The sequence below is a fragment of the Notamacropus eugenii genome, chromosome 1 (genome assembly GCF_028372415.1).
Source record: "Notamacropus eugenii isolate mMacEug1 chromosome 1, mMacEug1.pri_v2, whole genome shotgun sequence".
Lineage (NCBI taxonomy): Eukaryota > Metazoa > Chordata > Mammalia > Diprotodontia > Macropodidae > Notamacropus > Notamacropus eugenii.
The window spans coordinates 533,463,005-533,491,003 of record NC_092872.1 but is presented as its reverse complement, the minus strand read 5'-3'; the positions used below and the strand labels follow the sequence as shown (position 1 = coordinate 533,491,003).

Genomic DNA, 27,999 nt, shown 5'->3' with positions numbered 1-27,999 from the left:
TTTATTGTCATATTTCCCACATACTCTCCAAAAATAGTCGTTTTTCTTTTCTATTCTATTAGTTAATCTAATAGATATGAGGTAGTATCTTAGAATTGGTTTAATTTGCATTTCTTGAATCAATGGTGAGTTAGAACATTTTTTCATATGGCTGCAGATAACTTTAACTGCTTCATCTGAAAACTTCTTCTTTTGATCATTTATCAATTGGAAATGGTACTTATTTTTATAAATTTGACAGTTCTTTATATATTTGAGAAATGAGGCCTTTATCAGAGAAACTTGCTTTAAAATTTTTTCAGCTACTACTGCTAACTATATTTTCCTCCATCCAGTCCCCCCCATTTATTCTATTCTCTCTCTCCTTTCACCTTGTCCCACCTCAAAAGTGTTTTACTTCTGACTACCCCCTCCCCCAGTCTGCCCTCTTTTTCTGTCACTTCCCCCTACCCTTATCCTTTTTCCCCTTCTACTTTCCTTTAGGGTAAAATAGATTTCTATATCCAATTGCATGTGTGTGTTATTCCCTCTTTAAGTTGATTCTAATGAGAGTAAGATTCACTGACTCACCCTCACCTCCTTCCTCTTCTTTTTCACTGTAAAAATTTTTTCTTGCCTCTTTACTTTGAGACAATTCTCTTCATTCTGCCTCTCCCTTTCACTTTCTTCAAGTACATTCCTCTCTCACACCTTAATTTGATTTTTTAAAAATCTCTTTATATTCAACTCATATCTGTGCCTTTTGCCTATATATACTCCTAACTGCCCTAATAATGGGAAAGTTCTTATGTGTTGTAAGTATCATCTTCTCATGTAGGAATGTAAACAGATTAACCTTATTAAGTCCCTTATGATTCCCTTGCCTGTTTTCCTTTTTATGCTTCTCTTGAGTTTTTTATTTGAAAGTCATATTTTCTGTTCTGGTCTTTTCATCAAGAATGCTTGAAAGTCCTCTGTTTCATTGAGCATCCATTTTTCTCCCTGAAGGATTATACTCAGTTTTGCTGGGTAGGTGATTCTTGGTTGTAATCCTAGCTTCTTTGCCCTTTAGAATATCATATTCCAATACCTCTGATCCTTTAAGGAACTGATAAATTTTGTGTTATTCTGATTGTGACTGCTTACAATATTTTCTCCTTGACCTGGGGCTCTGAAATTTTGCTATAATATTCATGGGAATTGTCATTTTAGGATCTCTTTGATGTGGTGATCATTGGATTCTTTCAGTTTCTATTTTATTCTCTGGTTTTAGAATATCAGGGTAGTTTTCCTTGATAATTTCTTGAAAGATGATGTCTAGGGCTCTTTTTTTATCATGACTTTCAGGTAGTCCAGTAATTTTAAAATTATCTGTCCTGTATCTTCCAGGTCAGTTGTTTCTCCAAAGAGATATTTCACATTATCTTCCAATTTTTCATTGTTTTGTTTTTGTTTTATTGTTTATTGATTTCTCATGAAGTCATTAAGTTATATTTGTTCAGTTTTAATTTTTAAGGAATTATTTTCTTCAATGATCTTTTGTATGTCCTTTTCCATTTAGCCAATTCTTTTTCATTCGTATAAAATTATTTATTTTCAGTTTTCAGTATTTACTTCCAAAAAATTTTGAATTTCAGATTTTTTCCCCATTTCTCTCCTACTCCTACCCCAGTACAGAATGTATTCTGATTGCCTTTTCCTCTAATCTACCTTCCCTTCTATCACCCCCACCCCGTTATCCCCTTCTCTTCTGTTTTTCTGCAGGGTAAGATAGATTTCTATACCCCATTGCTTATATATCTTATTTTCTAGTTGCATGTAAAAACAACCTCTAACATTCATTTTTAAAACTTTGAATTCCACATTCTCTCCCTTCCACCACTCCCTATTCACCTTTACTGAGAAGGCAAGCAATTCTATAAAGGTTACACATGTGTGGTCTTGCAAAACCTCCATAACAGTGATATTGTGAAAGACTAATAACTATATTTCCCTCTGTCATGTCCTGCCCCCCATTTATTCAGTTCTTTCCTTTGACCTGTGCCTCTACCAAAGTATTTGCTTCCAATTGCCCCTTCCCTCAATCTGGCATCCTTTCTATCATCCCCCCTCTCTTATCCCCTTCACCTCTGTTTTCCCGTAGGGCAAGATAAACTTTCATACCCAATTGAGTGTTTATGTTATTCCCTCCTGAAGCCAAATCCAATGAAAGGAAGGTTATTTATTCCCTCTTACCTTCCCCTTCTTCCCCTCCATTGTAAAAGCTTTTTCTTGCCTCTTTTATGTGAGATGATTTACTACATTCTACCTCTCCCTTTCTCTTTCTCCTAGTATATTCCTCTCAACCCTTAATTTTCTTTTTTAGATACAATCCTTCATATTCAGCTCACCCTGTGCCCTCTGTCTGTATCTCTGTGTCTGTCTTTATGTGTGTGCGTATATATATATATATATATATATATACGCACACACACACAAACTTATATACATACACACAAATATATATATGCATATATATATGTATATACGCATATATATATATATTTCCTCCAATGATCCTAATACTGTGAAAGGTCTTATGAGTTACAAATATCGCCTTTCCATGTTGGAATGTAAACAGTTCAACTTTAATAAGTCCCTTATGGTTTCTCTTTCATGTTTACCTTTTCATGCTTCTCTTGATTCTTGTATTTGAAAGTCAGATTTTTTATTCAGCTTGGGTCTTTTCAACAAGAATGCTTGGAAGTCCTCTGTTTCATTGAAGTTCACTTTTTTTCCCCTGAAGTATTATACTCAGTTTTACTGGGTAGGTGATTCTTGGTTTTAATTCTATCTTCCTTTGACCTCTGGAATATCATATTTCAAGCCCTCTGATCCCTTAGTGTAGAGGTCATTAGCTTCCATTTTCTCCATTCTAATTTTTAAAGAATTATTTTCTTCAGTGAGCTTTTGGACCTCCTCTTCCATTTGGCTCATTCTGCTTTTTAAGGCATTCTTCTCCTCATTGGCTTTTTGGATTTCTTTTGTCATTTGGGTTAGTCTAATTTTAAAGGTGTTATTTTCTTCAGCATTTTTGGGGGTTTCCCTTAGCAAGTTGCTGACTCATTTTTCATGATTTTCTTACATCACTCTCATTTCTTTTACTTGATTTTCAAAATCCTTTTTGAGCTTCTCCATGGCCTGAGACCAATTCCTATTTTTCTTGGAAGCTTTGGATGTAGGAGCTTTGATTTTGTTATCATCCTCTGATAGCATATTTTGATCTTCCTTGTCATGATAGTAACTTTCTATGATCAGAATGGTTTTTCTGTTGTTTACTCATTTTCTAAGCCAGTTACTTGATTTTTAACTCTTTGTTAAAGCAGGGATCTGCTTCCAGGGTAGAAGGTGCACTGTCCCAAGCTTCAGGGGTTTGGTGCAGCTGTTTTCAGAGATATTCCTAGGGACCTGTAAGTTTTTAGTTCTTCCATGGTGGTATGATCTAAGTAGACATGTATTTACTGCTCTCTTTGCCTGTGCTCTGGTCTTTGAGTAACCACAAGCACTCTTTTCTGTCCTGGAACTGTGATGAGGGTCCCTGCTCCATTGTGGCTGCAAGCTCTGGTGTGCTAGTGCTCTTCCTGGCCCTAGGATTGCCACCCAGGACTGTGACCCAGATCCAGATATGGGCAAAGCAACAGAGTCCTGTCTCAGTGCTAGTGAAGAGACTGTAATCTCCTTGTGACCAGTTGTTTGACCTCCTTGCTATCTGTAGGCTGAGAGCTCTTGGGAGCAGCCGTTGCTGCTGCTGATTCAGTGGCTTCCAAGGCCTGCTGCTGGTTTACTGGGGCCACGTCTGTGCCAGCATGACCTGAGGCTAGATTGTACTCCATTTTCACCCAGGTGTGGCAGACCTTCCCTGCTGACCTTCTAATCTGTTGTGGGCTGGAAAGTTGTTTCACTTTGTCTTTTTGTGGATTCTGCTGCTCGAAAGTTTGTTTCGAGTCATTATTTAAAGGTATATGAATAGGCTTGTGGGAAAGCTCAGGCAAGTTCCTACCTTTACTCTACCATCTTGGCTCCACCTCCCTGACATCAGTCCTGTGAATTCCAGATTTTTTCTTAACAAAATAATTTTGGCAGCAGAGTCAAGGGTGAATTGTCCTTGAGGCAAGGAGATTAATTGTTGCAAAGCTCTAGGTAAGAAGTGATAAGAACTTGAGCTAAGGTGGTGGTTGTATGAGAGAGAAGGGGTTAGGTGTCAGAGGTGTTATGGAAATGTTCTGTGACAGTCTATGGAGAAATAATCTTGCATTTTCTTTGTCCCTAGATCCAGATGGCCTCCTGCATCCTGAATTTCCATAGGTTTCCTTGGTCTGAAAGGAACACAACTTAGGGAAACAGTGGCCTTGAGATATCTTCAGAAGGAAGGATTTTCCTGGATGTAAGAGTGTTATTTCAGGGACCAGAGGACTGTTGGAGAAGAGGGAGTGTTCTAAAATTTTGTCTTGGTGGTCTGTAATGCAGACTTATGCCACAAACCAGACAGAAAGTTTGATAAATCGATCAGCCTCAGTGTTCTGGCTATGCCCGTTGGCCGTCTTCATTTCTCCTTGCCTGATTTGGGTTTCCTCTAGACCTGTTTTTCTGTAGTTCCAGTTTTTGCACATTTAGAAAAACTGATCACTTTAGAGGTCACACAAAGCCTCTTTCTAGGCCTCCCAGGCTGGGTAATAATGTACTGCACTGCTTATCTTAAAATGTTTTCTCTCCTTTATCAGTTGCATGATAATTATTTTTGCTGTGCTCTCTCTGCCTAGGGGCTGTTGTGTGACTCAAGTTTTTATAAAGTGTTTGGAGGTCCTGAGTAGAAGGACTTCACAGATACCAATTTTCCTTATCATCAGTTCTATCTCTATAGCATCTCTCAAACCTATCCCCCTTCTCTTCCCTCTCGTGTTACTACCCCAGTTCAGGCCTTTGTCACATGGACTATTGTACCAACCTGCCAACTTGTCTTCTTGTTTTGAATCTCTTTTTTCTCTAATTCCAAAGTGACCTTAATACATAGATCTCACCAGGGCATGCCCCTCCTGGGAAACCTTCGGTGGAGGATGGCTTTTTGATCAGAGGCAAGCCAGTTCCTACACTACTCCAGTAAAAACCTAAAAATAACAACTGACCAAATGATTAAGAAATCCAATGAGAAACCATAGCAAATGACTTTGCCGACTCCTATACTGCATTAAAAAACAAAAGCAAAAAACCCCCACCACTATTTACAGCCATAAGCCAAAAGTCCATAGGCAATAGGAAAGGCTGATGGCCAGAAATGCTAGTACCAGAACAGATAAACAAGAAAGCCTCTCAGAAGAACCAGAGACAGGCCAGACATACTTGTAGCCTTCAAGATTCTGTATCCAGAGACAGCAAGTGTAGAGGGCGTCCACTGGAAAACCTTGAGATGTTCAGAAATCTATAGCATGGACTATGAAAGTGACCAGGAGTGACAGTTAACAGTTTATATGTGCAGGCTGGGTCATCACAAGCCTAGGAGTTGTTGGGTTCCTATACTACTGTGTCCTGAGATGTCATCAAGGGACTCAAAGATCCAGTGATCTGAACTTCAAAGATGGCAGTGGGGTGGGGCAGGATAAAGGATGGGGAAAACCTGTCAGTAATGTTTGTGTGCACATATCCCAAGGGGAGGTCAGTGCCTAAACTCTAGTGACCTACCATAAGACAAATCAGGGCTTAACATTCCACCCAAAAGCACAGTAGAGGGTGGAGCCTTCTCTTGGCACAAAGCCATAATTCAGGAAATAAAACTGAGGATATGATTAAATAGAAGACACCGACTACTATAAAGAATTATTGTAGGTACAGAGATACCTGAAAATCAAATCTAAAAGAAGAGAATACTTTCACAATAACTGTGAGCAGAGATTCAGAGGGAAGATGGATTTTTCACAAGGACTCTATAAATAACCAAGAAGAAATGAAGCAGGAGGGGGAAAAATGAAATAAAAGTTCCAGAAGAAAGAATTGGAAGATGAATAAATAGTTTAAAGCACATAGTGATAAACCTTACCCAAGTAACCTACTTTATCAGACTTAGAATGGACTAAATAAAGATCCGCATCTCCATGAGACTACAAGAAATATTAGAATGAATCAAACTATTGAAAAAAATAGAGGAAAATAAAAGATAAGATATTCTGCTATCAAAAAACAACTGACCTAGAAAACATGTCAAGGGGAGATAATGTAAGAATGACTGAACTCCCTGAAAGCCATAATAAAATGTGTAGACACTATATTTCAATAAATTATAAATGAAAACTCCCCAGATCATTTAAAATCAGAGCAAAAAGTGAAAATATAAGAAATCCATTGAGCACCCACATAAAGAAACCCCAAAAAGAAAAGCCCCAGTAATGTCATAGTTGAATCCAGAACGTCAGTATTGACCAAACAAACTAACAAGCAAACAAAATACTGCAAGCATCCAGAAAGGAAGAATTTGGAGCCAGTCAGTATCACACAAAGCCTGGCAGGTTCTACTATAAATGAAAGGAGAACTGAGAATACAGTATTCCAAAAGGCAAAATATCTAGGATTGCAACCAATAATAACTTATCCTGAAAAGCTGAGGAGAATCCTATAAGGGAAAAAATGGATCTTTAATGGAATAGGTGACTTGCAAGCATTGTTGGCAGAAAGATTGTAGCTGAGTGACACTGAGTGAGTTACTTCAAGCTCTTTCAGTTTTCCGCATCTATAGCATAAAGGAGTTTGACTAGGTGTCTTTTGAGGACCCTTTTGGCTCAAGATCACACAACTAGTAAGAGTGAGAGAAGGGATATAAACCAACATCCTCCAGCTCCATATCCAGCCTGCTTTCCATTGCACCAAATTGCTTTCTTATTCCAATATTAATGAAAATTTTCTTAGAGGCCAGTTTTCTAGAGAATAACGAAAACCAACTTTTTACTGTAGGGTAGAGTGATAGAGAGAGGAGCCTTAGGAAGACATTGATATAGAAAATACAGGTAACATAATTCCATCTTTGTCAGTCATTTGATTGTATATGATCCTTCTCCGACTCTCTTGGAATTTTCTTTTCTCTTTCTAGTTTCAGGTGACTGAATTCCTCACTACTTAGCCATTCAGGAAGACGTTGGTTCTGTTCTAGCTTCAAACGCTTACTAAGCTCTGTGACCCTAGGCAAGTCACTTTACCTTGGGTCTGCTTCAGTTTATTCAACTTTGAAATGGGGATAGCACCTACCTCCTAGGGATATTGTGAGCACCAAATGAGATAATATTTGTAAAACACTTGGCATGGTACCTGGCACTAGCAGGAATTTCATATATACTTTCTTGTTCTCTAGTTCCTATTTTTCATCTGGGGCAAGGTGCTAACTAGTTAGATAGCAGGTCTTCTGTTGTATCCCACCTTCTTTTGTAATTCATCTTTTCCCATTCTGTTCTGCCCAGCTGCAGGCAAACACACCATCTTGATAACCAGGTTCCCCTTTATTTAGTATTCATTGAAACCAAAAGTCATTCTTTCTCTCCTGGAGTGGATGTTAACATCTTTTGTTTGTCTGGTATCAGTTGTTAGACTACTTAACATTCAGGCACATGGAGTGGATATAGAAGATGGGGGAAATACAGTCATTAAATACTCCAGTCCTTCAGCCACAAACATACTTTTGGAGTACTTCTCATTTCTGTCAATTAGTGGTTAGATGAATTAAACTCCAAATCTGTGAGAGGGTTTCTTCAGTCAGAAACTGACCCCTTGTCCACTAGGCAAGGCGTGTTGAATTTCATAGTTGGGATTATCTAGGAAGTCCAGTTGAATTTAACCCATCATTTATGATGCTCTTGCTTTGTGCCTGGAATCATGCTAGTCTCTCCCACTGCTCTCTATCCCTGTTGCAATAGTTTTTAGGAAGACAGCCTTACCTCTATATTCCATTCCAATCAATTAGTCAATTAACAAATGCTTATTAGGTACTTATGGTGTGCCAAGGGGGCGGCTAGGTGGCACAGCAGATAAGAGTACAGGTCCTGGAGTCAGGAAGACCTGAGTTCAAATTTGGCCTCAGACACTTACTAGCTGTGTGACCCAGGGCAAGTCACTTAACCCTGCTTGCCTTCATTTCTTTGTCTGTAAAATGACCTGGAAAAGGAAATGGTAAACCACTCCTGTATCTTTGCCAAGAAAACCCCAAATGAGGTCATGAAGAATTAGACACATCTGAAAAAATAACTGAATGACAAAATTTATCAAGGACTGTATTAAACTTTGTGAATACAGTGGCAAAGATAAACCAGCCCCTATATGATATATATATATATATATAATATATATGTATATGTATGTGTATGTATATATGACATGTATTTTTATGTATATATACATAAATTTAAATATTTATGAAGCCATTTTGGAGGGGTTAAACTTGGTTCGTTTCTACACTGGAGTCCCACTTCTGTATCTCACCATATCATGGAAGTCATTCTAGGTTCTCAAAGGGTACTACAACGGAGGACATGCTATGGCAGCTGATTGCAATAAAAAGGCTGCTATGTTTGCTGTCAATCAGCAAGAATGTATTACACTCTTACAGTCTGCCAGGTACTCTTCTAGGCTCTGGGGATACAAGGACAAAAGCAGAAACATTCCCTGCCCCCAAAGAGTTGACAGTTTAATCAGGGAGATGCATTTGCAGGTATATGTAAGATTGATGCAAGGTGATATGGGTGGGGGTGGAGGGGAAGCAGTAGCAGCTGTGAGGTTCAAGAAAGGCTTTGTGCAGAACATAGTATGTGAGCAGAGCTTTTAAGGAAACAATTGGCTCTCACAGGTAGAACCGAGGGGAGAATTTACTCTACAGGTAGGGGATAGCCCATAGATGGAACCTCACCTGTGAAGACAGAGAGACCAATATGACTGGATCACAGAGTGTATAATAAGGTTGGAGAGGTGGTTTGGGGCGAGGTCATGAAGTGAGAAAAACCATAGATGAGCTGAGTATCCAGGAAGGAGATGGCAGTCAGTGGTGCCAAATACCTGAGAGAATGCAAGAAGAATGAGGACTGAGAAAAAAAATATTAGAGTGGACAATTAAGAAATCATTGGTTAATTTGGAGATAGCAGTTCCATTTAAGACTATATCTAATTTGTCATTCATTGACTGATCTAGCCAAGTTCAGTCCTAATGATGGAGGAGCAAGAGATATTTTTTAAGGCCATAGTAACCCCCAAAGACTTCACACGTAACTGTAAAGAGGAGAGGTACAATCGCAGTCACACTGATTAGAATTTTTCTTTTTCTAAAACTTAGTAAATAAGCTTTTATTAAATGGCTGCTGTACATCAAGCACTAGGGATAAAGAGATACTCCAAACTTTTTATAAGTTGGGGCCTAGAGTGAGGAGAGTAAATGTTTTTGTTCACATCTGCAAATGAATGTGCCAAGGACTGTATTAACTTCTAGGAATACCAAGGGAAAGATAAAACACTTCCCAGAGAAATTATATGACTTGCCCATTAAATTGGTGAGAGCATTGAATTGAACCCATGCATTTTATGTGCACACTCTCCAGGAAGTCAGTTAAGTTGAATGGGAAGTCAGTGTGGTTTAGCAGAAAAGAGCCATTAACACGGAGTTAGGAGACCTGAGTTCAAATCTCATCGCTGTCACTATTTGTAACCTGAGTGATACCTTGAGTTAAGTCACATCCTCTCTGCCTCTCTGTTTGTTGGTTTGTAAAATAAATAGATTGGCCTAAATGTTCTGTAAGGCCTGAATCTATGACCCTGCAGATACGTTGTCCATGTGGCTTCCAGACAGCCCATTTTCTAACCATTAGGCTCTAAAGTAAGAGAAAGCACAAACTCAGCCTCTGAATTATGTGCCTCCTAATTTGGTCTGAGAAATAGCTTTTTTTTCCCCTTCCCCTCCTCTATTATATGTTCATTCCATCTATCAAACTCTTTAAGAAGTGACTGTTTCATATAATTAATATCAACCATTAAACTACAACATTGAAGGAGCAATTGCCTAATTCTGAGGAAAATTAAAATTTATCACCAGCACATGAGATAAAATGAATACTAAAGAGAAGGACGGAACACCGTGCAGAAGATAAATAGAAAACCAAGAGGAATATTGACTTGAGCCTTCTCCAGCGCAGGGTAATTTGGCTTCTAAAGTGAGTTGGATCATAATAAATTAAATTTAGATTTTTGCACATCAGTTAAATAACTCCCCAGACAGAATTCTAGGGAGAAGAAGAGGTGATAATACATGGTGGAAATATTAAAATGAAGATCTTATCTAATAATCCATAATTTATGTGCTGTCCCTGAAAGAGTGAAGAGGATTTTCTAGCTCAGATATAAAGTCCTTTCCCTGTCACTGGCCTGGCATGAGCAATAGGTTTGTTTGCCTGCCTCTTATCCTTCACTTTTAAAGGGAGCTTAGCTCCACTAAGCTCAACATTTTTTCTGGTGTGGGTTTTCCATAGTTGGCAGATAGATCTTGAGTTGCCATATTTATGGGGATGAGAAATTGTGGGATACCATCACTACTCATATTTACTATCAGTGTAACCTTGGGCATGTCATTACATTTTTCTGGACCCTGGCTTTGTCTTCTGTACAAGGGTGTTGGAGTGATGACCTCTAAGGTAGCTTCCAAATCTCAATTTATATTCCTCCCTTTATCCCCCTCCCCCAAAAATTCTGGAGCCTTGTAATTATCCCAGGTAACCATTTACTTTGTGAGTTGCTGAATGAGGTATAGAGGAACTCTTTGGGGGGGGGGTGATTTAAATTAAATGTCATCTGAGATCCTTTCCAACTCAGATAGTTTGTGATAATGGAAACAGTAAGATTTCAGTTGTGCCCGAATAGCATGGGGACACCATTGAAAACCAGTTGTTAGGTCCATCATGCATTTCTCCCATCTCTCTAAGCTTGAAAGATTGCCTCGAAGCTTTGTGATTGGTTCCTGGGCACAGGTTGAGACTTACAAGCCCCATTTATATCTTATATATGATAGGAGCCTAACATCTAACTTCATTTTTATGTTATTTTAGATATTCCATGGACCAAATCCTTTCCCTTAGACAAGAAGCATTCTGATATAGTAGGAAGAATACTGAAGTTAGAAAACTGGGTCCAAGTTTGGGTTTGCCCACTACTTCCTAGTGGTGTGACCTTGGGCAAGTCACTTCACCTTTAAAACTGTTTGTTTCCTCATCTGCAAATGGGGTTACTCCACAAATTTTCACAGAGTTGTAAAGATCAATCATATAATGCTAGGTGAATGTCAGTGATCCTTATTGCTTCAAGGAATCATAAAAATGCTAATGCTGGTGGAGACATGAGAACTCATCTAATTGTATCCCTGTCCTAAGCTCAGAGAGATGTAGACATTGGGATAAGGTCACACAACTAGTTAGTGATGAAGATGGGGTAGAATCTAAATCTCTGGACTCTTCTAGGAGTCATTTCATTATATTTATTTCTCTCCTTACCTCTTATTGAACAAAATCTGATCAGAAAATAAATTGAGTATCATTTGGGACAATGGGTTGGCAATAATCAGCACTGAATAAGAAACCAAGTGACATTAAAGATTTTCTAAGGAAATTCCTTATAAATAAACTCCTCTGGCATTTAAAGCCCTTCACAATCACATTACTTTTCTTTCTAAACTCTATGCTCAGATCAAAGTAGCCATGATGTTTTTACACACACACACACACACACACACACACACACACGCACACTGTTCTATATTTTGAATTGGCTCTTCCCCATGCCTGGAATACCCTCCCTCCCCACCTTTTGGAAACCCTCTTTTCCTTCCAAACTTAACTTGAGCACCATCTTCTGTGAGGCCTTTCTTGATTCCCCTGGCTGCTAGAGCTCTCCTTCCCCGAATGACCTTGTACTTGTTCTGCATTTATTCTCCAATCTATACTTGTTGTCTCCCACGATAAAATGTAAGCTTCTTGAGGATGGAGACTGTTTCACTTCTGTCTTCATAACCCCAGTGTCTGATAGACACTTAACAAGTGATGCCTGACTGGTTTTGAACTTCTTGAAACAAGCCTCAAGCTTTTGTGGATTTGTATTTGTGATTTCTTAGCTCTAAGGAAAAAGGGGAGTAAATGACTATATTTCAAAGAAGAGATTAGAAAGGTTCTCAGACAGTAAATTTTTAAAGAAATAGAGTTCTCAGGAACTAGGAGTAAAGGACTTGAAAACATATTCTCAAATTTTCTTCAACATATGAAAAAAGAAAATCAGGAGCTATTGATGTTTGGGTCATTGAATTGAAAGATTTGCTCATGGGTGCCAGTACTAAGCTGGAGCACATATAGGTGGGTGTGGGGTGGTGATGGTGGTCTATACCTGGAGGCTGTGGCCACTCAATCTCTGAGCCTCAATTTTCCTCATCTGCAAAACAGAGGCAGTAATGTTTGCAGAAGGACGTCACAGGATTGTGTTGAGGAGAGCTCTACTCTCTAAGTGTGAGCTGTTAGTAGGACTCAGAGATACTGCATTCAGCACAGGTGGAATGAATAGGAAGACTTTTGAAGTGAGCTCCTAATTTAGCACTGAAAGCCAGTAGATAAGACTGCTGCCTTCCAGAGCCCTGAGCAGATTCTAGAGAAAATCCATTCTCTGGGTGAGGAGAGAGGGAAACCGCCTTTTGTTCCCTCACTTTAATATTCTCTCCTCTTGATCCAGGGCTATTCCTGGTGCTCTGGCAGGGCCCTGCACCAGCATGTAATGAAGACAGAGCAAGGAGCCAAAGTGGGAGGTCTTGTGGGGTGCAGCAGGCAGTGGGGGTGGAGGAATGCAATGGCATTTCAATATCATTCTAAAAATGCACATTTTAATGCCAGAAAATTCCCCTCTCCATGGTACCGAAGTATTAATTTTGTAAGAAGTCAAGTCCCATATGTTACAGAGAAGACTCCAAGCCTCAGGCAGCTGCATGGTAACACACAAAGGACCACTGGAATTTTTCGAATAAGGAAGGGGGACTGCCATTTTCAAAACTTGCCTTGGGTGAACTAAAGTCTTGGCTTTCCCCTACCATCCCTGCATCCAGCAGCAATCTTGGCCATAGACCAGATCCATAGGACTCATCCCTGACTGATGAGGTGTTTCACTAATGGGACCTGGGAGCAGAACAGAGCTCTCTTTTCCTCCTCCTCCTTTCTTTCTCTTCTCTTTCTCTCCCCCCTCTCCCCTTCTCCCTCTCCCTTCTCTCCCCTTTCCCTTTTCCCCTCTCTCCTCTTTCCCTTTTCCCCTCTCTCCTCTGTCTCTGCCCCTGCCATTAATGGAAGAGATCCCTTTAACTCTAAGGACCCTCTTTCTCAGGTGTCCTCTGTCATTGTGGGTAACAGAAGATGGGAACTTTGAGTTTCAACCAGATACTTTCTCTGATTAAAGATGCTTGACTGTGCTTGCTGGGAAAGAATTCTTGGGGAAGGTCTTCCAAGCTCCCAATACAGGGAGCTTCCTTCAGGGCCCCAGAATAGTGGAGCCAAAAGGTGCTCTGTGTAAGTGATGATTGGGGGCAATATTTTGCTTGCTCATGTCATCTCTGTTGGCCTGTTTCTGCAATTTCTTTTGTCAACTTTATTGCTGCTGCTGAGAGCTTTCTTGGGATTTGGATCTCAGCTGAGCTTGGGATGCCTCTGGTGATGCTTCTGAGGAAATAGATTCTGTAGGGGTAGGAATGGTTTGCCTCATTATCCCTGAAGTTAAAAACATCAAGCTGTCTTTATTGGCTTCCTGTAGTGAATGGAGATATGGGGCCCTTGGGAATTCAGGCCAAGTCAAGGGGCTCTCTTCTTGGGTCCTCAGGCAGCTAGGTGACATAGTAGATAGAGCTCTGGGCTTGGAATCCGGAATACCTGAGTTCAAATCCAGCTGTGTAACCCTAGGCCACTCTCTCTGCCTCAGTTTCTTCAGTGATAAAATGAGGATAATCATAGCCCCTACCTCCCATTGTTGTGAGGATTAAATGAGATGTTTTAAAATGCTTGTTTCCTTCCTTCCTCTCCATGTTGCTGACTATGTCTGCCCAGCTGTCCACCTTCAGGTGCCTCCTGAGCCACCTGAGGACTATACACATACCCCAGAAAGCAGCTTTTTTCCATTGCTCCCTAATGCAGATGGGCAAAGTGTTCATAACATATACAGTCTTTTAGAATTGCCTAGGGGCATGGAGCAGTTTAATAACTTGCCTAGGGAATGTGTAAGAGGCAGTCCTTGATCCCAGGTCTTCCTGGAATCAGGACCAATGTTCTATCCACTACAGCATGCTGCCCCTCTCCCATATTACGTTGCCCTGACTAATATTAATTTATAATAACCTTGCTTGGATCCATTATAACCCAAATCCCACCAACAGAGTTTCCAAACCCTGCTGCAAACCCTACTGTGTACACTTAGATAGTGGTTCCCACAGAACTAATTATCCCCTTGTGATACAGTTTTACCTAATGCCATATTTTCAGGGATCCAATTAATAAAATTAGGCTGGGCATGTCTGTAGTGGGAAATCATTCAGGACAGCACACATATTCCTCTTGGGGACAAAATGATTATGACAGACTTGAAATTAAACAAAAAACAAAAAAACAAAAATAAATGCTTGATGTTAACAACTGGGCAAATCCCCTCCTGTCTAAGCCTTCCAGCTTCTTCATGCAGATTATGTGGGGGTGGACTAGGTGATACCTGAGGTTTCTTCCAGACTTAAAGGTTTGTGTTTCTATGATTCTGACTGGTAGTGACAGCTTTGGGAATTGAAACCTAGTCCTTCCTTTGCAGCCCAGTACAATGAGAGAACAGCCTCCAGGAAGTACCACATCCATTCGCTGCCCTCCATTTGCCCACATTCTCTGTTCCTCCAAGCCAATACAGCAGCTCTGTCATCCAACATTAATAAAATCCATCATTGGATGAAAATCACTGGATTCAAAAGCCTCATTTTGTGCTATTAGCAGGAGCGCCCTGGTTCCCAAAGGAGTTAACAAAGAGGGAGAGATCAATTATTAGATAAGGTCACAACTTTCTTTAGACCTGAAATAAACGAACAAGTTGGGATCTGGCTCTGTTGTCAACCATCGCCTGTGGTTGTCCTGAGTAGCAAGACAGCTGTCTGGCTGCCATCTTTCTTGTGGATTTCACCTTGTTTAGGTCCTTGAGGTGTGGCAGATATACCCTGGTCGTTGATGAGATGGGACTGACTCCCTTTCAATTACAGAGCCATAGATTTTAGAGTAGAAAGGCTCCTAGAAGTCCTCATAGTCTAACTGTGTGATTTCTTATAGGAGTTGGAGAATGGTATCTCATCCAAGGTCATGCAGGAAGTAAGCTGCAGAACCAGAACTCAAACCTAGGCCCCCTGACTCCAAAGCCAACATTCTTTCTGTTGAGTCACTCTGCACCTGCTTCTCTTGGTTGCCTCTTGGGATAGAGGTAGCTGCAGATAAATCCAACAGTATTATAGAAGATTTAAGTTAGTCAATAGGCATCTTGGGGGGATTTATGATGTATCAGCACTGTGCTGAGTGCTATGGGTATAAAGTAAGGCCAAAATGTGGTTCCTACCCTGAAAGAGCTCACAACGTGCAAAACACAATTAATAATGTGTGTAAAATTTATATATGTGTATATGTTTTTATTTATATATGTGTGTCTGTATTGTTTAAGTGTATCTATAGTGGCATGTGTATTAATATGTGAATGAGAACTCCATTATCTATAATGATAATTAGAGGCAATTAAATGTGGCACTGGATAGAGCAGAGTGATGTGTCTAGAGTCAGAAAGCCCCAAGTTCAAATCCACCCTCTTGCTAGCCATGTGACCATTGGCAAGTCATTTAAACTGTCTGACTTAGTTTCATCAGCTGTAAAATAAGGATAATAAGGGTACCTACCTCACAGGGTTATTGTGAGAATCAAATGAGATAATAAATTAATAATATATTATTATAATATAATAATTTAAATATATTTAAATAAATATATAATAATGTATTATTATAAAATAATAAATTTTAAAAGGCGCTTAGCATAAGTGCATAGTAAGTGCTTAATAAGATAATAAGCATCAATAATAATAAGCATCTTTCCTTTCCTTATAATGATGTCAGATCCCAGGCTATTCTCCCTCCTGTTTTGGGACAGAACTCAGCCATCAACTCGTGGCTGTGGGAATATGCTTTCTTCTCAGCGTGTTGATTTTCTTAGTTGTCCTAATGTAACCAAAGGCTCAGGGCCCCTTCTGAATCATCCATTATCTAAAAGAGACCACTTGTACCCTCAGGATAGCTTTCTTGGGGCAGGAGCAAAGGTGTGGATGGCAGGCAAGTTGTCTGCACTGAGATTAATTGGAGAGATTCCCTTCATTGGATTGTTGATTAAGGTAAGGAGACGAAGAATCCATGAAAGTATAGCTAATAAGTCAGTGACCTTAGCCGACCTTGACTTAAAGACTTTTGATTTAAAAACTGTAGAAATGTCCTATATTATGTATCAGCCACTCCTACATTTGTACTCACTTTCCTCTACCCTTCATGTTTGTCCTTCGTTGCCGAAGAAGACCATGTCATCAGAGAAATGATGACATGACTTGCACTTGACTTTGTTTTGAGTGAGGGAGGACTGTGCAGATCACCAGCCTGACTTCTCCTCCAGAGCCATCTGAATCCAGTGACCTGATATTCATCAGGATGACTGGAGATGACCTAGAATGCGTAAGGAGACCTTGGGCCCTTTAGGCCAAGGTCTTTGCAGGTACTAACTTAGGGTGAGGCAACGCCCATTCCTTGAATAGGCTTGTTTAAGAAGTAGCCAGGGCCTGGCCCCTTTAATGAAGTCAAGAAAACAAAGACATAAGGCTTGGAGTTCCAGTTTCAGAGTGTCCTGTCCTAAAACCTTAAACCTACTGCACTCTGAGAGTTGGACTCCAATGGGCCCCAGCCTAAGGGCTCCTGGACCCCCTTAGTTTTAGAGTGATTATCAATAGTAATTGTTGCTGTTTCTCACCCAGCCTGATGTCTTTGTTTTTCTTGACCTCTTTAAAGAGGTCATGCCCTGGCTACTTCTTAAACAGGCATATTCAAGGAATGGGTGTTGCCTCACCCTAAGTGAGTACCTGCAAAGACCTTGGCCTAAAGGGCCCAAGGTCTCCCAGTGCATCCTGGGCCATCTCCAGTCATCCTGAAGAATATCAAGTCATGGGATTCAGATGGCTCTGGAGGAGAAGTGAGGCTGGTGACCTGCACAGCCCTCCCTCACCCAAAACAAAGTCAAGTGCAACTCATGTCATCATTTCTCTGATGGCATGGTCTTCCTCTACACTTACTGGTTTTGTAGACCTGTAAAAGTTCCTGAGTTGGTGGTGGAAGGCATATTCCAGAGACTTTGTTCATAAAAGGTTTGCATACAGTGGCCACTGCTTTTGATCACTGTCTTCTCTTCTGTGCTGCCAAGGATAGGCTAGAGATTGCTGAAAGGGGCAACTCTGCATCCTACCTGGGACCCCACAGTCTGTGAGGCAACTCCTACCTGCCTAACTCTGTGAACCATTTGATGTTGCTCCTAAGGTTGGGTGATGAGGGATAGTCAAGGCGGGTGAGTGAGGAAGACACCTGGGGATCATTGAGCAGTTCTCACCAAGTGCATGTTCATGTCACACAGGCCTTGGATAGTGATTGGGGTGACTTGTGGGACGAGTTTGAGGAGCGGCGGTACCTGAGTGCTAAGAAGTGGCAAGTCGGCCAGGATCCCTACAAACTGTACTCCTTCAACCAGCGGGAGAGCGATCGGATCCCCAGTAACCGGGCTATCCGGGACACCCGCCCTGACAGGTATTTCCTCCTCCCTCTTTTCTGCTCCCTCTGGTGCGTCTGATCACTGCATAGAGGTGACAAATCAAATCCGCCAGTCACTAGCTGAGTGACTTTGGGGAAGTCATCTGTCCTCTCCCAATTTCAGTTTCCTCATCTGTAAAGTGGCATTGTTCATAATACCAACCCTGCCAATCCTGTAGAGTGACTTTGACAAAAAAGATTTTGTGAACATTTTAGATGGCATTCTAAATCCTACATAAATGGCAGTTATTATTATTTTACATATTAGAAAACTGCATCTCAGACAGATGAAATAACCATCATACCTTGTGATTTAATAACACAACTGAGACTATAACCCAAGTGTTCTGGAACCCAGTTCAGTGCTCTCTTCGAAGACATGTTTTCCATCCTCACTGACTGTCTTCACTCTAATTTAAGCTCTCATTACTTCCTTCATGACCAGACTATTAAAATAGCTTCCTAACTCATCCTCTTGCATTTAGTCTCTTCCCTATGCAATCAATCCTATATGCTGCTGTTGGATTCATCTTCCTGAACAACACTACGTCACTCCCCACCTTATCTCCCCATTAGCTACTAAACAAACACCAAACTCTTCAAGACCCTTCATGATGTAGCACCAACGTATTTTCAAGTATCATTTCTTACTATTTTCCCACACAGACCCTTGGGCTTCTTACAAAAATCTGTCTCATTTTTTGTTCGTTTTCTTCTTTCTGTTTTCTGAGTTGGCTGGCCGTTAGTGTCAGTTCCACTGTCCTGTTACTCAGGTCTCTCTCTTCCATTTAGTAGGGCAGATAGCAAAATCTGTGCTGAAAGCAAGACTCATCAAAAGGTAGTGTCAAGGATGCTTAGCCCAGTAGTCTGGAAGCCTGTCTCTATCTGTGTGGCTAAACATTCTTATCGATGAAACAGAGGAGGTAATATAATCATAGAGTTTAGAGTGAAAAAGACTTTGGGGGGTCACTGAGTCTAATTCCTTCATTTTATAGATGAAGATATTGAGGTCCATGATGGTGAAGTGAGTCACCTGAGGTCACACTACTGAATTAGTGCTAGAGATGGCTCTAGAATTCATTTCCTCAGACTCTTAGTCTAGTCTCTTTTTTCCTCTTTCTATTCAGAGGGTAGGATCTACTGAAAGAAGATAAGATGCTTAATTAGAACTTCAGACACCTTAAAACACACAAAAGGAAATGGTGTTGCACCCACCTACAAGGCACTAGCCATCACCCTGAAGTGAGCAAAGATCACTTATGGCCTTCGGGCAGTTATGATGACAGGCCTGAATCATGGGATCTAATTGTAATGGAGGAAGAGACAAGTGCTCCAGGCAACACATGGGACCAATGAGCTAACAGATATTTATTGAATGCCAACCATGTACAAGGTTACTAGGACGACTACTTTAAAAAAAGTAGATCTGTAAATTAATTGTTGAATTTGAGTGTGTTCCCTCCAGCTTCTCCCAGAGTCTATTTGTTGTAATAACCTTGCTAGGTCAATGTCTTTGTCTCTGAGTGGTTAGTGTCATCTGGCCAGTGACCTGAACCCATGAAAGGATGCTGACCATCAAACTACATTTTCTAATAATAATAATCATAATAGCAAATTTTCTTAGATTTCTGATTTCATTGGTATAGGAAACTGCATTGGAATAGAAGTTTCTCACTGGAATTTCCTATACTAATGGAATCATAAGACTGTTAAAAAGGGGCTATTATTATCATAATTATCACTATTATTAATTACTCTAATTGTACATTATAAATAATAGTAACAGTAACAAGTAATAAATAATAGTAATAGTAACAATGATTATTGTTTTAATGACAATGATCATTTTAATAATTGTAATGATTTATTATTAGTTATTAATAGAACAGCTTATATTGATTTAATATTTTATGGTTACAAAGTCCTTTCTCATTTGGTGCTCATCCTAATCTTAGAGGTAGAGAGGGTAGACAGGTCAGCTAAATGGCTCAGTGGATAGAGTCAGGGAGACTTATTCAAATGAGTTCAAATCCAGCCTCAGACACTTAGTAACTCTGATTCTGGACAAGTCACTTAACCTTGTTTGCTTCAGTTTCCTCATCTGTCAAATGAGTTTGAAAAGGAAATGGCAAACTACTCCAATATCTCTGCCAAGAAAATCCCAAATGGAGTTCTAAAGAATAGGACACAAATGAAAATGACTGAACAAGAAGAGAAGGTAGGTATTAATATTCTCAAGTAACAGATGATAATGAGCTCCATCATGGCTCAAAAGGTGTCCTGGCTGTCCACGCAGGAAAAACAAGTGGAGGAGGATCACATATTGTCTGAACTATGGGTTAGTCCATCCATGAACTTGGAAAGGCTTCACACACGAATGATGAGCTAGCCCCAGAGGTGAATATGAAGAAGAATCACAGAATTTGAGCATCTGAAGAGAAATCAGAAATCTGAACAAAACCCCTCCTACAACAATGCTGATGTCGTCCTTCCTTGAAAACGTGTAGTTTGAAAGAAATTGGGTTGGATTACATTTGGGAAGCTGCGGAGTGCTCTCAGTCATACCAAACTCCTCACAACCACACACACAGACACATACACCACACACACACACACACACAGACACACACACACACACACACATACCCCCCTTATCTCCAACACTTTCATACTAATGCTCTGTGGCCACAAATCATGGAACACGGCCACCTCAAAAGAATCATAATTTTAGTTGAATCAAAGGACATTAGAAGGCTTCACAATCCTGGACCAGCCCTAACTCAGGGCAGTCTGATTCAGGCTTGAGATTAGAATGCAATGAAACCTTCCTGGATCTTGAAATACAATCAGAATGACTTGATTTACAACAAGGTATTAAAAAGATGTTATTACTGAAAACCAGACACTACTCCCCTCTACCTCTGCCTTCTCTAGGACAGGAATATTAGGTCATAATGACATTCCACAGGGCAAGGGGAATTGCCATACTTTTGGAAAACCATAAGACTGGCTTTTTTTTTTTTTTTACCCCTTAGTCTTTTGGAACAACCAAATTCTTAAGATAGCTTTTTTGCTACCTTAAAAAGAAACCTTACCCACCTACACAAAGTAAATGTTACTCTTTTCATAACACATCACATACCATCCCTTGCTGGTAAGGTCCCCCAAATCCTCTTGTGACTTTTTACCCCTTAAAAAACCCTAAAACATTTCTGACCCTAGAAGAAGCACATGAAGAGGAGCCCGATGTAAATAATAAAAAACAACAAAAAATATAAAATTTCTGAAAAAAAACTACAGCCCATGGTGGGCGGGGGAGGGGGGAGGAGGAAGTTCAAAGTATGTCTCCCAGTGTGAACCAATAATGATGGACAAAAGCAGTGCCAGAAGCATGAGGACCCTAGCACCAAGAATAACACCTTTAGCAAGTTCCCAGTCCTCATTATGGGACAGGATCATCTGTAGCAAAGTAGTTAAGAGGTCGTAAGCCTCTTGCACACAATCTCTCTTAGTATTTCTGTAGATATTGAGACTTAAATTGTAGTACCACCAATTTAATGTTCCCTGGTCCACCAGACAAACGATCCCCGCCCACACCTCTGTTATCCCCAGCAGGCAGGTGACACAAAATTTTTGTCCCTTTAAGGCCTCCTCCAGTAGGTTGCCCTCCTCTTCTGCAGGGTATAAATGAAGACTCCCTTTCATTTCACATTCATCCAACGTCTCAAGATTGCCAATAAGTCAGTTAAAGGATCCCCTTTCTTCCATGTGAATTTGGTAATCAGTCATCCACTTTAACATCTCGTTTCAAGAGCCAGTCAAGGCTTCTTATGGGACAGGGCATCATCACTCTCCACCTAACATGGCAGTGCACACATTGCCTCTTCCCTTCATCTCCAGAGCATCTTTTTGTGTTGGCAATCATATTTTCCCAGCTAGCCAGTGGAATTGTCCCAGTTTCTTGCTTGAATTTCACAAATTACTCTGCTCAAACCTTTATGGTCTTGTGACAAAGGATTCCCATAGCTAAAACCTGACACCACTCAGGTGTGGCACCTTCCAAAGGACAGGATCTAATTATTCCTAACATAGCCTAGGTGGTAGGGATCAGAGGTTGGCGTGGATCCAGTTCACTAAACCCATTTCTTTTAGAAATTTTACTCTCTCCTTTACTGACCTATAGTTTAGCTGCAGAGGAAAATCCTATGGAGTCGGTGGGAGTCCCCTTTTTTTTCCCCATTGAGAGAGATCCCTACATATGCTTAAAAGCATGGCAGCTATAAAGTACTGGAATCCTGGCCATCCACTTAAAGAATCACAGAATTTAAGAGCTTTAAGATACCTCACTGGCCGTCTAGTCCAACCCATAGACAGAAAGAGTCTTTGCTTTAATATGCCTCAGTAATCATGCAGCCTCTACTTGAACCCTATCTTGGAGGGGGAACTCATTACCTTATGATGCAGACCATTATACTTTTATTCATTTCTAATTATTAGGAAGTTGTCATCATCATCACCATTGTTGTCTTCTCTGATATCAAACCTAAATTTGACTTTTTGTCACTTCTTTGCTTCTGATTTGGCTTTCTAAGGCCAAGGGGAATAAGCCTAATCCTTTTTCCATATGACAGTCCTACAAGTACTTGAAGAGAGCTCTCATATCTTTTCTTGAGTTGTCTTCTCTTTTTCATATGCCTTATTCCTTCAAATAATTCCTATCTATTAGGAGTCAAGGCCTTTAACCATCCTAGTTGCCCTCCTATGTATATTCCAGCTCATCAAAGTCTTTTTTAGGCTGTGGCATGCAAAAGTGAACCCAGTCCTCTAGGTGAAGTCTGGCAAGAGCTAAGTGCCCTATTCCTGGAAGCTCTTAATGCAAAAGCATGGCAGCTTTTCTTGGCTACCACGTCACACTGCGGTCTTGTATTGGGCTTGTGGTCTACTAAAACACCCCTGAGTGTTATAGAACAACTGATAATCGATTATTCTCTTGCATCTCCTGCTCATGACGTTTCTTTGTTTTGGTGTACCCAGGTGTAGAATTTTACACATAGGTAGCCCTTTTGAATTTCATCTTATTAGATTCATCTGAATGGAGCAACCTGTCAAGATCTTGACCCTGCCATTTCCTGTGTTTGTTCTCTCCAACCATCTGCAAATTTGTTGAGAATTCCATCTGTGTTTTTATCTAAGTCACTTTTAAAAATGTTAAATGGCATAGATCCTAAAACATCAGATGCCTTGGGTCCTCCTGCCACATTGACACTGAACCATTAACTGTTTGGGTCCAACCATCCAACCAATTCTGAATCCATCTCTATTCCATATTTCTTCATCTTCTCCACAAGAATAACATCACCATCTTTGCTAAAATGTAGGAAAACTATATCAATAACATTACCCCTCATCTACTATTTTAATAATCACATCTGACAAAGGAAACGAGGTTAGGCTGGCAGGACTTGCTATTTATGAAGCCAAGCTGGCTTTTTGTAATGATCCATTCCCTTTTGATATGTTTGGCACATATTTCTTAAATCATGTATTCTAGAATTTTCCCAGGAACCAAAATCAAGTTCACTGACCTATAGTCTGCACACTGACCTTTTTTTGAAATAACCTGAAACTCTCTTTTTTACCCCCTAGCATTGCCTTTTCCCCACTTCAACCAGGACATTTAGCACAGAGTCTTTGTAATTCAATTCTTTTGACTAACACCAAATATATTGGGCTAGGCTTAACTCAGACCACTCCAGTGATTCAGATTTGGGATTGGAATGCAGCAAGATACTCCTTGCCCATAAAATGTCATTAAAAGGACTTTATTTATACCAAAGGATTAAAAGGATATAATTACTAAAAAGAGATACTGCTCTGCTCTGACCCTGTACTCTTTAGGGCAGCAGTGCTGGGTCTGATAGATATTTTACAGGGTAATTGAAACTCTGCCTGACCTCAGGAACACTAGTTCCCTATTGGCTGGGCATTTTCTAATTTTCATCTTCTGAATATCTTTAGCTGTTTTTACACACATGATGGGTATAAATAGACTACAGCATATAACTAACAATTACTGGCACTGAAGCCGTGATCTTGAGTGAACTCATCAGGGAAGGATGGCAGATGGGTCATGTATCAAGAGGGAGGGATACTTTCAGTCTGAGTATATTGACTTGGTATGCCTCACCAGGATGACATTTTATCATTTGAGGTTATCTTTGGCTGAGTGTGGTAGTGTGCATAAGTAGATCTTGCTGCTGGAGAGGCTGAGGCTGGTGGATTGCTTGAGTTAGGGTGTTCTGAGCTTTTGCCAGTTTGGTATCCATCCTAAATCTAGCAGAATATGGTGGGTCCTGCAGAGTGGAAGGTCACCAAGCTGCCTGAGGTGAAGTGAACCAAACCAAGTTAGAAAAATGGAGCAGATTAAAGCGTCCATGCTGATCAATATTGGGTCCAGTCCCATGAATAGTCCTTGTATTTCCAGCCCAGATGAGATAAGAAGACTCAGTCTCAAAAAAAAAAAAAAAAAGGTCAAGCTATACCAACTTAATATAGAGTATCTCAAAGTTGTTTTAGCTTGCATTTTTCTCATTATTATTTTTCTTTATCTGTACTTATGTATCTATTTATAGCACCAGTGCAATATTCACAGCAGCCTCATTTCCATGTAAAATTCGCAAAATATAAACTTTCTTCCTTAAAGTCAGAGCCAAAATATTTATTCAGATGCTAGAAAGCTAATTCTACCATGTTAACAAGGAAGTTTGTAGACAAGGAAGACTGCCATCCCCAAGCCTTCCCTTACTTAGGCCTCCCCACAGACAAGATTCCTTAGGCAAAATACCCCTGTCTTACCAGGCTAGTGGCTCTGCTGTGCTCTGCTCTGCCTACTCTATCTCGGCTCTACGTCACTTCTCTTTCTGCTGCATCCTTCCTGCTCTACCCATTCAGCAAGGCTCCTGCCACCATCAGCTCCATGTGACTCAGGTTGTGGACTGGACCAAAGCTCAAAGAAGGTCACATGGGCCTATTAAGGGGCAGAGAAGATCTTCAAATTCCCTTAATATTGCACCATTGCTGGAGGAAGTTACCTATACCCAAGCCAAGGGTCACAGAGCCTATATAAATACATACATACACACGTGTGTATGTGTGTGTATGCTTATACAGATATACATATATATTCTGAAGCTGACCCTCTAGCCTCTGAGCCATGGTGCTTCTCTCTCTGATTGTTAGAATTTAGATAATTATTGAAGCATTTATGGGTAATTCCCTCTTTCAAGAACTGACCACTTCTCAGTTAGATCATTGTAAATCCACTGGACAGGACCTCAGAAGCTAAGTGGTATCTCCACCTCATTTTATTTATAAATTAACAGCCCCAAAAGGTTGGCTGACTTGCGTGCAGTCACACAGGAAGAGAGGTAGGAAAGAAGTAACTATTTATTAAGCACACATGAGTGTCAGTGCTTTAAAATATTATCTCATTTGATCCCCACAATGACTCTGGGAAGTAGTTGCTATTATTATTTTCATTTTACAGTTGAAGAAACTGAGGCAGACTTGTTAAGTGACTTGTCTAAGACCACATAGCTAGGAAGTATTTGAGGCCAGATTTGAATTTAAGTTTTCTTAACTCAGGTCCAGAGTTCTTATCCACCAAACCACTTAGTTTTCTCCACAGCACAAGTAATGAGTGTCACAGGCAGGATTTGGACCTAGGTTTTGGACTCCACAGTCAGTGTTCTATTCAGTGGAGAAGGTACCTTACTCTTAAGAACTGTAAGATATCTCATTGTCCATTAAGTCTAACCCATATACAGAAAGAATCCTTACTTTAATATGCCTAAGTAACCACACAGCCTCTGTTTGGAGCCTTCCATGGAGAGGAACTCACTACTTTCTGATATAGACCATTATATTTTTATTCAGCTCTAATTATTAGGAAGTTGTCATCATCATCACCATTGTTGTCTTCTCTGATAATCAAGCCTAAATTTTCCTTTTTGTCACTTCTTTGCTTCTGGTTTGGTTTTCTAGGGCCAAGTGGGATAAGCCTCATCCTTCTTCCATATAGCAGCCCTTGAAGTACTTGAAGAGAGCTCTCCTATCCCCCCTTGAGTCTTCTTCACATGCTCTGCCCTTCAAACATTTCCTATCTATTAGGATCAAGGCCTTTAACCATTCCTAGTTGTCCTCCTACATATATTCCACCTCATCAATGTCTTTTTAAAGCTGTTCTCCTAGTTCCTTATAAATTTGGGGAATTTTCATTTTTATCAGGTCTATTTCTTGTAAACTCCACAAAAGTCTTGCTGTTATATGTTGTTTTGGTGTGAAAATGATTCTGACTTCTCAAAATTATTCCAAGGGAACACAGGTCCATGCATCTAGAAAGGGTATGAGTACAATCCTGCTAGCTGAGTACCACTCTAGGTAAGTACAGTGAGGTTCATTGTCATCTAGCTGGTCACTCAATGATGAATCCTTTATCTATGGCAACTCATGAAACAAATAAAAATTAAAAACAATACAGTGCTTAGTTCTGCACTGAGATCTCTCTGCCTCTGGAGTAAATGTGCCTGAATGGCAGGGAAGTTTTAAAATAGACTAAGAATACAAAATGCTTATTTATTTTTGAAATAAGCTGTTTGTTTACAGTTTATTAACTGTTGCTATTTTCAGTGTGAGATCCCCATCTAACAACCAGTGGCTAAACCATTGAGGAAATGAACCATGTTAATGTTCATATTAACATTCTCGTCATAAATGGAATCGGGTGAGGCAGAAAGACAAATGACTTAAAAAAGACAAGCATGTTAGGAACTGCCAGACCAGACCCAGTATAGAAGAAATCCATGCTGGGCATGACACAACTTTATAAACATCAAGGGATCAATTTTCAAGACATTCAAAGGAGGAGAAGGGGCAGAACAGTTGGAAAAAAATTGTTTATGGTATCATTATTCATTAAATCCCCAAAGATGATCAAGTGATCATGTCTACCAACCCTTGGACCTACCTTCTTATCTCTATGGTAGTTTTTGAGAAAGAACCAGAGAACTCTGAGGGTGGCCATTAACTGGGGATTAGCTGGATAAATGATGGGGTATGAGTATAATGTAATGTTACTGTTATGTAAGAAATTAGGAAAGAGTTTCAGAAAAACCTGGAAGAACTAGTATGAACTGATCAAGAGTGAAGTGAGCAGGATCAGGAGAATGATTTGTTCTGTATCAATTACATTGTAAAACAATTTTGAAAGATAACTCTGATTAATGCAGTGATCATCTGTGATTCCAGAGGACTAATGACTTTCCTGACAGAGAGATAACAGACTAAATTCGCAATGTGACGCTTGAACTTTTTGGATGTGTGGAAATTTGTTTTGCTCGAAGCATATTTGTTACAAAGATTTGTTTTTATTTTTTTTCCAAGGATAGAGGGAAAGAAGGGAAAAAAGTTTGATGATTATTTTTTTAAAAAGAAAATGAACCATCCACATTTCAAGGGTGACCTTGATAAAAATATGAGAAGGGAATCTATTCAGGTTTTCATAAACAATTTTCTACAGCAGACCAAATCTTTGGTCACACAGTTGACTGAAAAGTATAGAAAATTCAAGATCCAACTGTGTTTATTGTTTACTGATTGGGAAAAATGAATTTGACTCAGAAAAAAGAATCAGTCCTAAAAGTTCTCTTCCAACAAGATGATTTTTGTGCATATCTTAATATGATAGAATATTCTTTGGTAGTTGTAACTAGTTTATTAATGATCCTTTGCTAAGCAACCTCAGGGAAGGCATAGAAGAAACTTATGCTTAAAAATATTCACTGCTATCACAGAGGATGATTCAAGTGAAGATCAAATGGAAGGGGGATTATTCCCAAGAGATGGTGAGATCCTCCAGATTCTCTTGTTTTTTGAATGACACACTGCTCACTGCATCAGGACACAAAATACTACAAGGTCCCCACAAGGATAAATACAACCACTCAAAAGAGATTGATCTTACAACCCAGAAGGGGAAAAAAATCAGCAAAAAATGCCTTATTGCCCAAACTATGACATACAGTGGGATGGGTTGTCTGTTGCCTCTTAGT

At 39.9% G+C, this 27,999-nt stretch overlaps 1 protein-coding gene across 3 annotated transcripts in view; it reads left to right on the top strand.

Moving 5' to 3' along the window:
* Positions 1-27,999, top strand: part of GALNT14 (polypeptide N-acetylgalactosaminyltransferase 14) — a 323,787-nt gene that overhangs the window by 167,133 nt on the left and 128,655 nt on the right. For all 3 annotated transcript variants that reach the window (XM_072634106.1, XM_072634105.1, XM_072634107.1), the window contains exon 2: positions 17,718-17,887. In XM_072634106.1, the coding sequence (XP_072490207.1) occupies positions 17,718-17,887 (170 nt within the window). The remainder of the gene's footprint in view (positions 1-17,717; positions 17,888-27,999) is intronic.